Raw genomic sequence first — 11,671 nt, forward strand, 5'->3', positions numbered from 1 at the left:
TCAGCCAATGCCTATATATTCCTATTTAAAACTTTGATCGGCCATTTTGGCCCCCCCTACCCCCAGGGGTCATGATTTGAACAAACTTGAATATACTCTACCAGAGGATGATTCCACATGAGTTTCATCTTTCCTGGCCAAGTGGTTCTGGAGAAGAAGATTTTTAAAAAATGCCATTAATTTTTCCTATATATTCCTATGTAAAACTTTGATCGGCCATTTTGGCCCCACCCTTACCCCGGGGGTCATGATTTGAACAAACTTGAATCTACACTACCTGAGGATGATTCCACATGAGTTTCATCTTTCCTGGCCCAGTGGTTCTTGAGAAAAAGATTTTTTAAAAATGCCATTAATTTTTCTCTAATTCATAATTATCTCCCCTTGGAAAAGGGCATGACCCTTCATTTGAACAAACTTGAATCCCCTTTACCCAAGGGTACTTTATAGCAAGTTTGGTTGAAATTGGCCCAGTGGTTCTTGAGAAGAAGATGAAAATGTGAAAAGTTTACAACAACGACAACGACAGACAACGGACAAATTTTGATCAGAAAAGCTCACTTGAGCCTTTGGCTCAGGTGAGCTAAAAAGAAAGTGAAAGTAGAGGAATTTCAGAATTCTCACTGGCGTTATAATACACCAAATAATTTGGCTGATCTTCTTGATAAATTACATTTGCCAAGCTTTTTTGGTAGAAAAAATTCTCCTTATCAACATGTGTGAGGCTCAGTTCAGTATATCTGCCCAATATTTTTTATTTTTTTTTATTTTTTTAAATCAGTTTTTAATATAGAACTGATGTTACTTCAGGACAAGGTCAATAAACTACATACAGAATTGATGTCTGCTCGAGTTCAAGTGGATGAACTCAAAGTAGTGGACTGTACTGCAATCATCACAGACTCATTTTTTCTAAATATATGGAAAAAAGCATGTAGATACTAGATAGGATGTTGTAAAAACATTAATTTTTTCTATACTATCTATAGACATATAAAAATATGCTTTGGGTATAACAAGTCAGAAGTCTTCTCCAAATCTCCATTGATATCGCCAAATCTGGTTCAACACCTTAGCTTGATCCATCCAACTTTCTTTAATATTCTTGAGCTGATATAGGATAACCTCTACTTTGATTGGTGGCACAGATCTTTTAAAGCCATATATGGCGTAACTGATCAATAAAATATATTTTTGAAAAATACAAAATTAAGTAAAGAAATACACTTACTACATTTAAATTAAAACTTTTCATACAATTCTGAACACGGAGAACACCTCGTTTCATTTAATAATACGATTTTATCTTCTCTGTATTGTGTTATTTAAGGGGGATGTACAAGCCATATTGGATCTAGTCTGGTGTAAACTAAGAAATACCAAGAATGCGCTTAATACTCTACTAAACTAGCTCAAAGTTACTCAAACTGATAATGCACTAATTACCTACTGTTAGAGACCAAAATTAGTAAATAATTAAGTTTATTTTGTCTTAATTAGAAGAAAATTAATCATGTTAGAACTGCGCAGCTACAGCATTCATGTGATGAAAAATGCATTGAAAATGGAGTTAGTTTGATTCATTGATAATATGGCTACAATCATTTGTTTCGTTTTTTTCTTGTCATTATCCATAATTCTTGAAAATTTGATTTTTCATATGGGTGTCTTCCTGAGGCCACGTGTTTATTTCGTCCGCCATTCCTCTGTCACACAGAGTTCGAATAACAATGATTTTAGAATAAATGCGACCATAATAACATCAAGACAAGAAATTACTAAGTAATAATCATTAGGTTATATTACTTACTACTTTTATTTGTTGCATCGCAACGTCTGATTAATGAAAAAACGCGATTTTAACCTCATTCCAGCAAATCGGGAAAAACTGTTCTGTTTACAACTCGAAATTCCTCGTTAGTATTATTCCACTAAGCACATGGTTGGCATGTGCATATATCTGCTGTGGATAGATCCGTTTATTACCATGATTATATTTAATTTTTATGGAACAAGTCTTGATAATTTGTTGGTTTCTTTAAAACTCAATAAAAAAGGATTAAAATGTCCTAAACATATGTGTTTACGGTGGGTCTTTTTTCTGTGGCGATATAAGTTATTTTCAAATGGGGCACTGCAAGGAGGATGCTTAGCATTTAATTTGAAAATGTTAAACAATATGCAGTGCATGAAAAATAAATTGTAATTACATGTCTTACATTCGAAAAGTTGGTACATATGTCTATTTTGTTTAGAAGTTAGATCTATCTATAGAAAAAATAGGCAGTTATAGGATTTCCTCATAGTCACCTCACATAAAAAGCTAGAATGTTTGCAATGACCATCACATTGTATGGGGTCATGTTTGGACACAAAAACGCATCATGTCTCATTAAGTTGACAACGTTGTAAGCTCTCGCTCATAGAACATACGAAGCTTGATAAAATATAATGAGTTGTTTCTATGAAATTTAGAAGCGAGCACAATGTTTGCAAAGAAAGGTCCATTGCATATGCTATGTCTATCATCGCAAAAAAAAAGTGATTGCTAACCCCCCCCCCCCCCCCCCCCCCCCCCCGAATATCCTATGTTTGTTTTTCAAAATAGTGTCAAAGACTGAAAAAATTTGCATTACTAAGTATTTGATGGAACATGTACTAGCCTTATAAGACCACTTGTTATAAAAATATTTTGTTGCCCTCTCTCCCGATCTACTGCCTAGAAATGGCCCAACTCATTTTTTCAACATCCCATTACACGATATTTTTTTCTTTTTCTTCCGTCAACAATTCTTTTTGAATTTTAAGGAATTTTTTTCTCACCTATAAATACGGACCCAATAATTTTTCCCTGAGTTGAGAGGACCACCAAACATCATTTTTAAGATGTTTATATGTTGATTTTTTCTCTTTACTTAGTACAATTGTAATTTTGAAAATATGGGTAAATAGAAAAAAAAAATTTATTCATTAAATCTCCTAACCCACTCTGAATGATTTCATGCCTTTTCAACTGTTGCTCCTCTGTAATGAAAATTGTAAATGCATGTTTATTTGACACAGTATACGAGGGTTGATCAAAAAGTAAACAATATCTTTGGGAATTTGATATTTATATTATTGTTGAAATATTCAAGTATTTTTCAAAGTGTAAAATGGAGGTCTTTGATAGCATATTGCTTTATTAAAAACACATCCCTTTTCAAACTTGCTTTCACCGGGCAACATAACAAGTATCATATTTAACCATCTGCCTTCCTTCACTAAAACGATATCCAATCATTGATTGAAATTATAGGAAGCCATTTAATAAACTGTGAACAAATTCTTATACGCTACTTCAAAGGCATTTCTAAGATATACATGTGCCATAAATATTATAGTCGTTTGTTGAACGAGTTCCACTGAGACAACCATTTTTCGTCAAAAGTACCTGAATAAAGACGTCATTTTCAGATTGTGACATCACAAACAAGGAGCAAAACTTCAGCATATGCTATTTATAGAACTTGTGTTTGGCTATCTAATCTGCATTGTGGTTCTGTAGATATAGAGATATTTCGCGAACTTTTTGATAACGCTTAAATTCGTACTAGTAGGTACTAAAACAAGGTCATTCACGAGTATCGATTTTATGTTTCTTTGTGTTTTATTGGTGATAATTAAAATTTTAAGAGATAATGTAATTAATCTGTGGCAAACTTACAAACTCTTAATTTTTAACTTTGATGGTGCTCATTTTTACCTGGAATCAAAGAGTTAAAAAAATTTTTATATCAATACGTAAACTATTTAACAACTGTTCGATAATAATACTAAATATTTACATTTCCAATAAATTTCCCCTATGATTCTTTACAAAATAAAATGCAGTATATTTTCTCATGAACTACATTAGGTATGTATCACGAATAAGCATGAATATCTCCATTGTTACGTCATAATACCGCTCTTGACGTCAAAAAATATAGTGCACACTGTTTTATTTTAAAAATGACAGTTGAACGGCGTAAATTTATGGCAAGTCATCAGAAAAGTAATGTAAATATAAGAAATGAATTTAATTTTTGAAGATTCATGAGATATATGAATTACAACGCTTCACGCCAGCACATTTATCATGAAGCGCTAACGCGCTTCATGAAATATGCCGGCGTGAGGCGTCGTAGTTCATAACCTCATGAATCTTCAAAAATTAAATTCATTTCTTAAATAAATATACTTCAGGCCACACTATAACACCTTTCCTCTTTTGAAAGTGTTCATATTATTTGAAATATTTTGCAACTGTAATTCTCTTCTACATTTAAAGATTGTTATGCCCCTCCATATTAAGAAGAGGTCTGGAAAACAAGATTCTGTGCTAAAAATAGACCACGTGCTGCTATCCATGAACTACTTTCATGGTTCTTTACACTCTTTTTGAAGACAACGGTACCTTGTTTTGAACTTGAAATTATCATTTAAAAGTGCAAAATTTAGACATTTTCTCAACAAATGGTTGTAGAGAGAACATTAATGCACAGTTCGCATATTTTTTTGGATTTTTTAAAGCTCTGCTGAATTCTGTAGCTGCGCAGTTCTAAGGAGCATATCAAAAGCATTTTTCTGCAAAAGTATAGATTATATATGCACAACATGCATTCGGTTATGCATATTTATTGTATCTTTATCAAAAAGACTTAAAATTTGATCAAAATATAATGTATTTTAGCCATTTGAAGAAATGTTTACATTTTGCTCTCACTGCACTAAAAGTGACCGTACATCCCCCTTAAATCTTTTGTATTTTCTTCCGAGTCGGAGAAAATTCCGAGAATCCAAATTAAATTGTGATATCTTTGAAACGTAATTGACTTAGATTTTGTAATTTACAGAAAAGTTCTATCTTTTTATAAAGTTATGATACAAACAATAAGTTCTAATAATTTTAGTCTACTAATTTTCACTGTACATACGCCATATATGGCTTTAATGAAACACTGAAGTACTTTTTTGGTTCTTATCTATTCCAATTAATGTCCCATCATCTGAAATCATATGTGTTCATTTTTACAATAAAATTTAAGGAAGGAGAAAACTCAATGAAATGAATATATAATCAATGAAGAATCAATATGGAACTATTGTAAAATTTACAGATTGAATTAGCTAAATGCAAATGCTTGATAAAGAATGTTCTTTTCATGCACAATCTGTATAATTAGAAAATGAGACATTAATAAAAATCAAACTTCATTTACAGAAGGTAACGTGAACAGTTAAATACATGTTCCAATGTTACAAATATTAGGCCTAAAAAAGCAAGGATTTTATTTTTCATAATTTCTTGGAAGACTGCTTTTTTTTGGCAATGTTGGGATATTAGTCACATCCTGACACCCTCGTACCGTTTTTTCATCGCTTTCAAATCCGTAGTCAGTAGATCATTCATAACTTTCAGTTATTATAATGTATTCGCGGTAATAAAAGACAAATACATAAAATGAATAGTTAAATAATTACCTGATGAAAATACTATCAACAAGCAAACTGTCAACATGATCATTGGACATGGTCAAATGTACCGTGACTTTTCTTCCCTACCTGGACTGCGTAACACTTTACAGGAACCTGTTACATTAAAGTTTTAGAATTCAGAGAATTTAAAACTATATAACTATAACAATCTCCCCCCTTGCAAATTCTCTGAATTCTAAATTTTTAATGTAACATTTGCACATATCCTGAATATATTTTGTACTATAACATGAAGCGGTCGCCCTTCCATAGGCCAAACAGGCGCAGGCTGGTCGCAGCATTACTTGTCGGAGAATGAAGGGGGTTTGACAACTGATTACATGTACTTACTACTTAGCTGCAGAACTGTAGCTCTCTGCTTGAGAAAATTCGGACAGATCAAGCTGCTTTATCTGTCCGAATTTTCTCAAGCAGAGAGCTACAGTTCTGCAGCTACTTACTACTTAGAAAGCTAGCTCACGTATTAGCCCCAAATGCATTTTTAATTCCTCTTCTGTAATACATATTCTTATAAATATTTATTTTTATATTCTCATTGATCTTTGTTTTAAAAAGGTCTGTTCACTGCTTTTGCGAAGTTAAATAAACCAAAGATGCATTAGGGCGGGGCTATATACTGATAATTTCGTCTCTTTCGACTAATTGATTGTATGTTGTTAAACGTCCGTCTCGAGAATTTTTCACTCATTTGGAAACCCGAACACTTGCCGGTGGAGAGCTGCAAATTTTTGTCCTGTGCTCGGCCATTGAGCGGCAAGGGATCTTTGTTTTGTGCCAGCAGTAGCCAAGTACCTACTGCAACACGGGACCTCGGTTTATACGGTCTCATTCGAAGGACCAGTCTCCACAGTGGGATTTGAAACCATGACGTCTTACATCGCGACTCTAGAGCAGACGCTCCAACCACTGCGACACATGGGCGACTCGCTTCCTTTAATCGAAGAACTCGGAAGTGACGTTAGTTAATTATTACGTTCAGTTACTATGACGTCATAAACACATTTGTCAACAGTGTTGAAACAATCAACAGTACACTACAAGAAGTACGATGGGTAAGTGTTCGCAAAATTAATAAGCAGCAAATTTTTGACTTCACTCCGAATGTAAATTAACATAATTTATAGTGATGCCGTTGTGGGAAATAACGGGAAGAAAGATAATCATTGTACATGTATTTATGGAATGAGAATTATCGAATATAAACAAATGTTGTTTTTAAAAGAGAATTTTTAATTTTCATTTTTACTTTGTACATGTACTTTATTAGCAGAAATTTTGTATGCATTAAATATAAAGGTATTTTTTTATGTGCTTGATGTTTTACATACTGCCTTCCTAACATCCTATTTATCAATAAAAATATGCCTTAAGAAAAGTAGTCATAATGCTTATATATGATGGCGGGTCCAGAACTAACGCTTATATTACATGTACAATGTAATACCAAAATTGAATCCTCGCTTAACTTTACAGACAGGTTATACCCTGCTAATAAAATGTCAAAACGGAAGTTCTATCTCATTTGTTATGTCAAAAGTAAAAATGCCCATGGGGCACAGTGTAAATTAATGTTCATAAATCGGGCAAATTAACGTCTTTGATTATGTGTTATTTTCTTTCAGATGACTGCTTCATTTACGTGGGACCCAGTATATCTGGAGGTATGTCTGACGAAAGTTTTTGCATATGATACTGTTTACATAGTATAGCTGTGTTGCAACCACTATTGAAATACGACCACTATTGAAATAATTATATCAATAGTGGTTGAGAGTGTATTTCAGTAGAAAACATAGTTAGTAACCACTATTGAAATAAAACCACTATCGAAATAATTATACCAATAGTGGTTGCGAGTGCATTTCAATAGAAAACATAGTTAGTAACCACTATTGAAATAAAACCACTATTGAAATAATTATATCAATAGTGGTTGAGAGTGCATTTCAATAACAAACATAGCTAGTAACCACTAAGTCATAAGTCAACATAAAATGGCTTCCAAAAGATTTTGAAAAGGTCTATTCTGGCACGTAGCAACAGGGATGGGGAGGGGGGCAGGGGGGCTTGCAAATATTACTTTTACTATTGGAATAGTTCATTGAAAGGCTGGTTGCCCCCCCCCCCCCACTTGATACTAAAGGAAAGTGATAATAGGGAAATGTAATAATGAATATAAAAAAAATTGTTACTGAAAGTACTAGTAGTTGGCATTGAAAAAAGTTGGCCTCTACCCCCCCCCCCCCCCCCCCCCCCCCCCCCCCACACACACACACACGAAGAAGGATTTTCAAGTTTGGGCAATTATTATTTTTTTTTGCTTGTCAACATTTTTTAGGTAAGTCGAAAACAAAATTCTCGGACTGCCCCTCCCCCCACTTTCAAAAACGATGCTATGTGGCTGCTATTATTGATGAGTCAAAGTCATAAATGTATGAATTTCTTTAGCTTCAGAACTAGCTCTCCGAAAAAAAAATTGACAGGTCGGAGTTTGTTTTATTTATTGATATCGCCAGCTTACAGAAATAAAACACCAAAGGGGGGTTGGGGAGGGTTTGGAGAACATTTGTAACGGTCCCCGTTTCAATTAGCCCTAAGTTATATTCTAAGATGACTTTTTTTCAGAATTATCACTGATTCACATTCATTTATTTTCTAATTTATCGAAAGTTGCTTAAATCTTTTTACATGTTCTTCCAATACATGCTAGGTCTTTCCCAAAATGAAACTTTATTCTCGTCTTATATGACACAAAAGAAATGAATTTGCTTCCATAATGTTAATATCAGAATATCGTTTGATTCTGTTAAAAGCTTGTGTATTTAGTGTATTTCTCAAATTAAGATTTTCCCATCGTCAGTGATTGTAGTAACTATAATTATAATAACTTTATTGTTGAAGGTTTCCTGGAAGGAGACTGTGGCTGTCACAGCAACTGTCAGAACAACTTAACTGAATTGAAATCTCATGGCAGAGTTCTTAATGAAGTGTATAAAAAGCTATTTAGAGAAATAGATGATAAAGCAAGAAGTGGTGCAGATGAAACACTAATAATGAAAGTAAGACCCAAGGCTTTTGATTTGTATTTCTTATAATAAAATATGCGCCAATATCTTCCATACTTTTTGCATAATCACAAAAATGCACATCAATTTCCTTAACTTGTTTACTTAATAAAAAATGCCTTTTTAGTCATCTGAGTAAACTCAAGTGACCTATTTCTATCCATTTTCATCCGTCGTCGTGCGTTGTGTGTTGTGCATTAACATTTGAACATTTTCAGCTTCTTCTGTGCAACCACTCAACCAATTTCAACCAAATTTGGCGTATAGCATCTATGGGTGAAGGGGAACAAAAATTGTCCCCTTGGTGCCTGAGGGGTGGGGCCAAAACCACTAAAATTAATGCAATCTTTAAAAATCTTCTTCTTCACTCCTGGACATCATGCAGCCAAACTGTTTGCATGATTGTAATCAGCATTGAGTCCTTTACCAAAATTTTGCAATTCATGGCCCTGGGATCAGGGGTTCTAGGGTGGGGCTAAATAGATTATATAGTGAAAATGCATTATTTCGTTGAAAATCTTCTTCTCTGCTCCTGGGCATTAAATAAACTAAACAAGTAAATAGTTATGTTAAAAAGGCTACCCTTCCAAAGTGTGAATTTCATGGCAACAGGGTCACTGAGTGGTTCTTAGGTGCTAGAGTGGGGCTATATAAATTATATAGGAAAATGCATTATTTCTTTGAAAATCTTCTTTTTTGCTCCTGGGTATTTATTAAACAAACCAAATACATAGTTATGTTGAATAAGGTTGCCTCTTTCAGATTTGTGAATTTCATGGCCCCAGGGTCAGGGGTTCTAGTGGTAGGATGGGGCTCTATTGATTATATAGTGAAAATACATTTATTCCTTAAAAAATCTTCTTCTCTGCTCATGGGTATTAAACCAGTCAACTATGTACATAGTTATGATGAGAAATGATGCCTCTTTCAGATTTGTGAATTCCAAAGCCCCAGGGTCAGGGGTTCTGCTGTTAGAATGGGGTTCTATAATGATTACATATAGTGAAAATGCTTGAATTCTTTAAAAAAATTTTCCGGTGGGGGTTGGGGGTACTTAGTCTGAAAATAAATCATTGCTTTGTAATTTGCTTTTTGTATTAATCAACCACTTATGATGAAAAAAAAATTAGGATAAAATTTCCAGAATTTTGAAATATGTGTATAGTTCTGATAAGCAATAGTGCCTCTTTTAAAATTGTGAATTTCATGGCTTTTGATTTAAAACACAAACCAATTCAATTGTTGGAAAGTTGTTTCATGATACTCAGGTGACCTATAAGGCCCCTGGGCCCCTCGTTATTATTTTTACTTTATAATCAAACAGGTGTACCGTGTTAATTTTATCATGCATAGTGAAATATTCTAGATTTCTAGTAGGAAGACTATTTAAATACCTTCTGTGTTACTAAAAAGGGTGATTTATTAATACAAGATTTTATTCACAAAGTGAATGGGATTCAGGGCAGCAGGCAAAGCCTAGCTAATTTAGCCCTCTCCCTACCACAAGGACAAGGTAAACACACACTTTACAGGTATGATACTAAATAAACAAACATTGTAGAAAAAGAAACAAGAAAAAAGTAGAAAAATTACAATGTACCCAGTAGTACTGTATTGGAAAGTTGACAGAAGTAGCTTACATGACAGTGTTAAATAAAATGTTTGGTTGCATGCTGCTATGTAAACTTGTACTGCTTCAAATGTTTGAATATTTCAAATATATAATAATCCAAGTTCATGAATCTGATCACAATTAATATTATTGTGTATTGTTTGGAAAAGTAAATTTCTGGGAGATGTGTAGTTAAAACATGCAAGCAAAGAAGTTATATGACGCGAGTCATGCTGAATTTACCAAAAGAAATAAAGACCTTATCAATTGTAAAGTTGCTTCTATTAATGCCAGTTTCATGATCAAAAATAATTTCATGATAAAGAATTCAGATCACAAATGATTTGTTACAGGATCGAGTTCAGCTTCTGGAGAAATATGGCAAAGACCTTAAAGAACAGAACAGGTTACTTTTATGGACACTGGAACAGACTCAGCAAGAAATGATGGAGAGCAAGGTGGAGTATAAAACATAAAATCAATACTTGAAAGTTAATCGCTTATATTTTCATGGTGCTAAAGTACATGTAAAAATTCCTTTAATTTAACGCCCACTTGCGAATTATTTTTCTCGCGATCTGCTGTCTATTAGCAATTTCGCGATATTTTGTATCTGCGTCAAATAAGGAATTTACAGCATTGGAATATTAAACTAGATGTTGTCATGAGACAGTAATACCCGCACTAAGGTGTTTGCCTCTAAATACACACTGACTCGTATATATTGGGCTTTCCAAGGAAAAGTCAAAATAATTCTATAATTTACACAGTGCATGTATTCGTCACATTGAGTATTACATTCTCAGACCCTGTGACTATGTGATCTATGACTCAGAGCCCCAGGGGCTAATTGAAAGTGGGGGGGGGGGGGCTAAACCAACAAAAAAAAAGTTAAACCCCAATTTTCAATACATAGAAAAGTCTATTTTTGCAAAAAAAAGTTTGGGGGTTAAAGCCCCCCTAGCCCCCCCCCCCCCCCCCGGTTCAGACGCCTATGTGTGAATTAGATTTTTAAAAATGTTTTGGTCATAATCGATACCTTTTTAAAGTTAATAATGCCTCCCCCCCCCCCCCCCCCCCCCCCCCCCCCCGAAAAAAAAAACACACACACACAATCACACCCTCATGAAACGTACGTTTTTTTTTTTAAAATAGGATACACATGTAGATGGAAAAGTTATGTTAAAACATAGTTTGGTATGAATTAATTTAAAATTTGTTCTTGAACTATATACATGTTTACATGTAAACAACTTTTGAAAATTTCTATATTACATTGGGTTGCGTCACCCATTATCATATTTTTAGATTAAGCACCACTCGGCACACCTCGGCCGATTCGTACTTCATTTGATTTAGGCAACGGAATCAGCCGAGGTTTGCCGAATGGGATAATATGCACATATGCTACAGTGTTGTGTATTGAAAAAATCATTCTGTGTTATAATTGGATTATATTTCATGAAGTTGACAT

General features: G+C 33.9%; 1 protein-coding gene across 1 annotated transcript; it reads left to right on the plus strand.

Moving 5' to 3' along the window:
* Nucleotides 1-6,486: 6,486 nt before the first annotated feature.
* Nucleotides 6,487-10,673, plus strand: LOC134229327 (uncharacterized). Its single transcript, XM_062711068.1, has 4 exons — nt 6,487-6,572; nt 7,143-7,181; nt 8,422-8,579; nt 10,551-10,673. The coding sequence occupies exons 1-4, from the start codon at nt 6,569-6,571 to the stop codon at nt 10,671-10,673; spliced, it is 324 nt and encodes a 107-aa protein (XP_062567052.1). The 5' UTR covers nt 6,487-6,568.
* Nucleotides 10,674-11,671: the final 998 nt, after the last annotated feature.

Source organism: Saccostrea cucullata, unplaced genomic scaffold (assembly GCF_032062105.1).
Source record: "Saccostrea cucullata isolate Sc308-1 unplaced genomic scaffold, CSIRO_AGI_Scuc_v1 ctg35, whole genome shotgun sequence".
Taxonomy (NCBI): domain Eukaryota; kingdom Metazoa; phylum Mollusca; class Bivalvia; order Ostreida; family Ostreidae; genus Saccostrea; species Saccostrea cuccullata.

Excerpts from the sequence above, each read along its gene's own strand:
- LOC134229327 (XM_062711068.1), top strand. Across the intron at positions 7,182-8,421 it reads GGGACCCAGTATATCTGGAG|GTTTCCTGGAAGGAGACTGT; the intron begins GTATGTCTGACG and ends TTATTGTTGAAG. Across the intron at positions 8,580-10,550 it reads ATGAAACACTAATAATGAAA|GATCGAGTTCAGCTTCTGGA; the intron begins GTAAGACCCAAG and ends GATTTGTTACAG.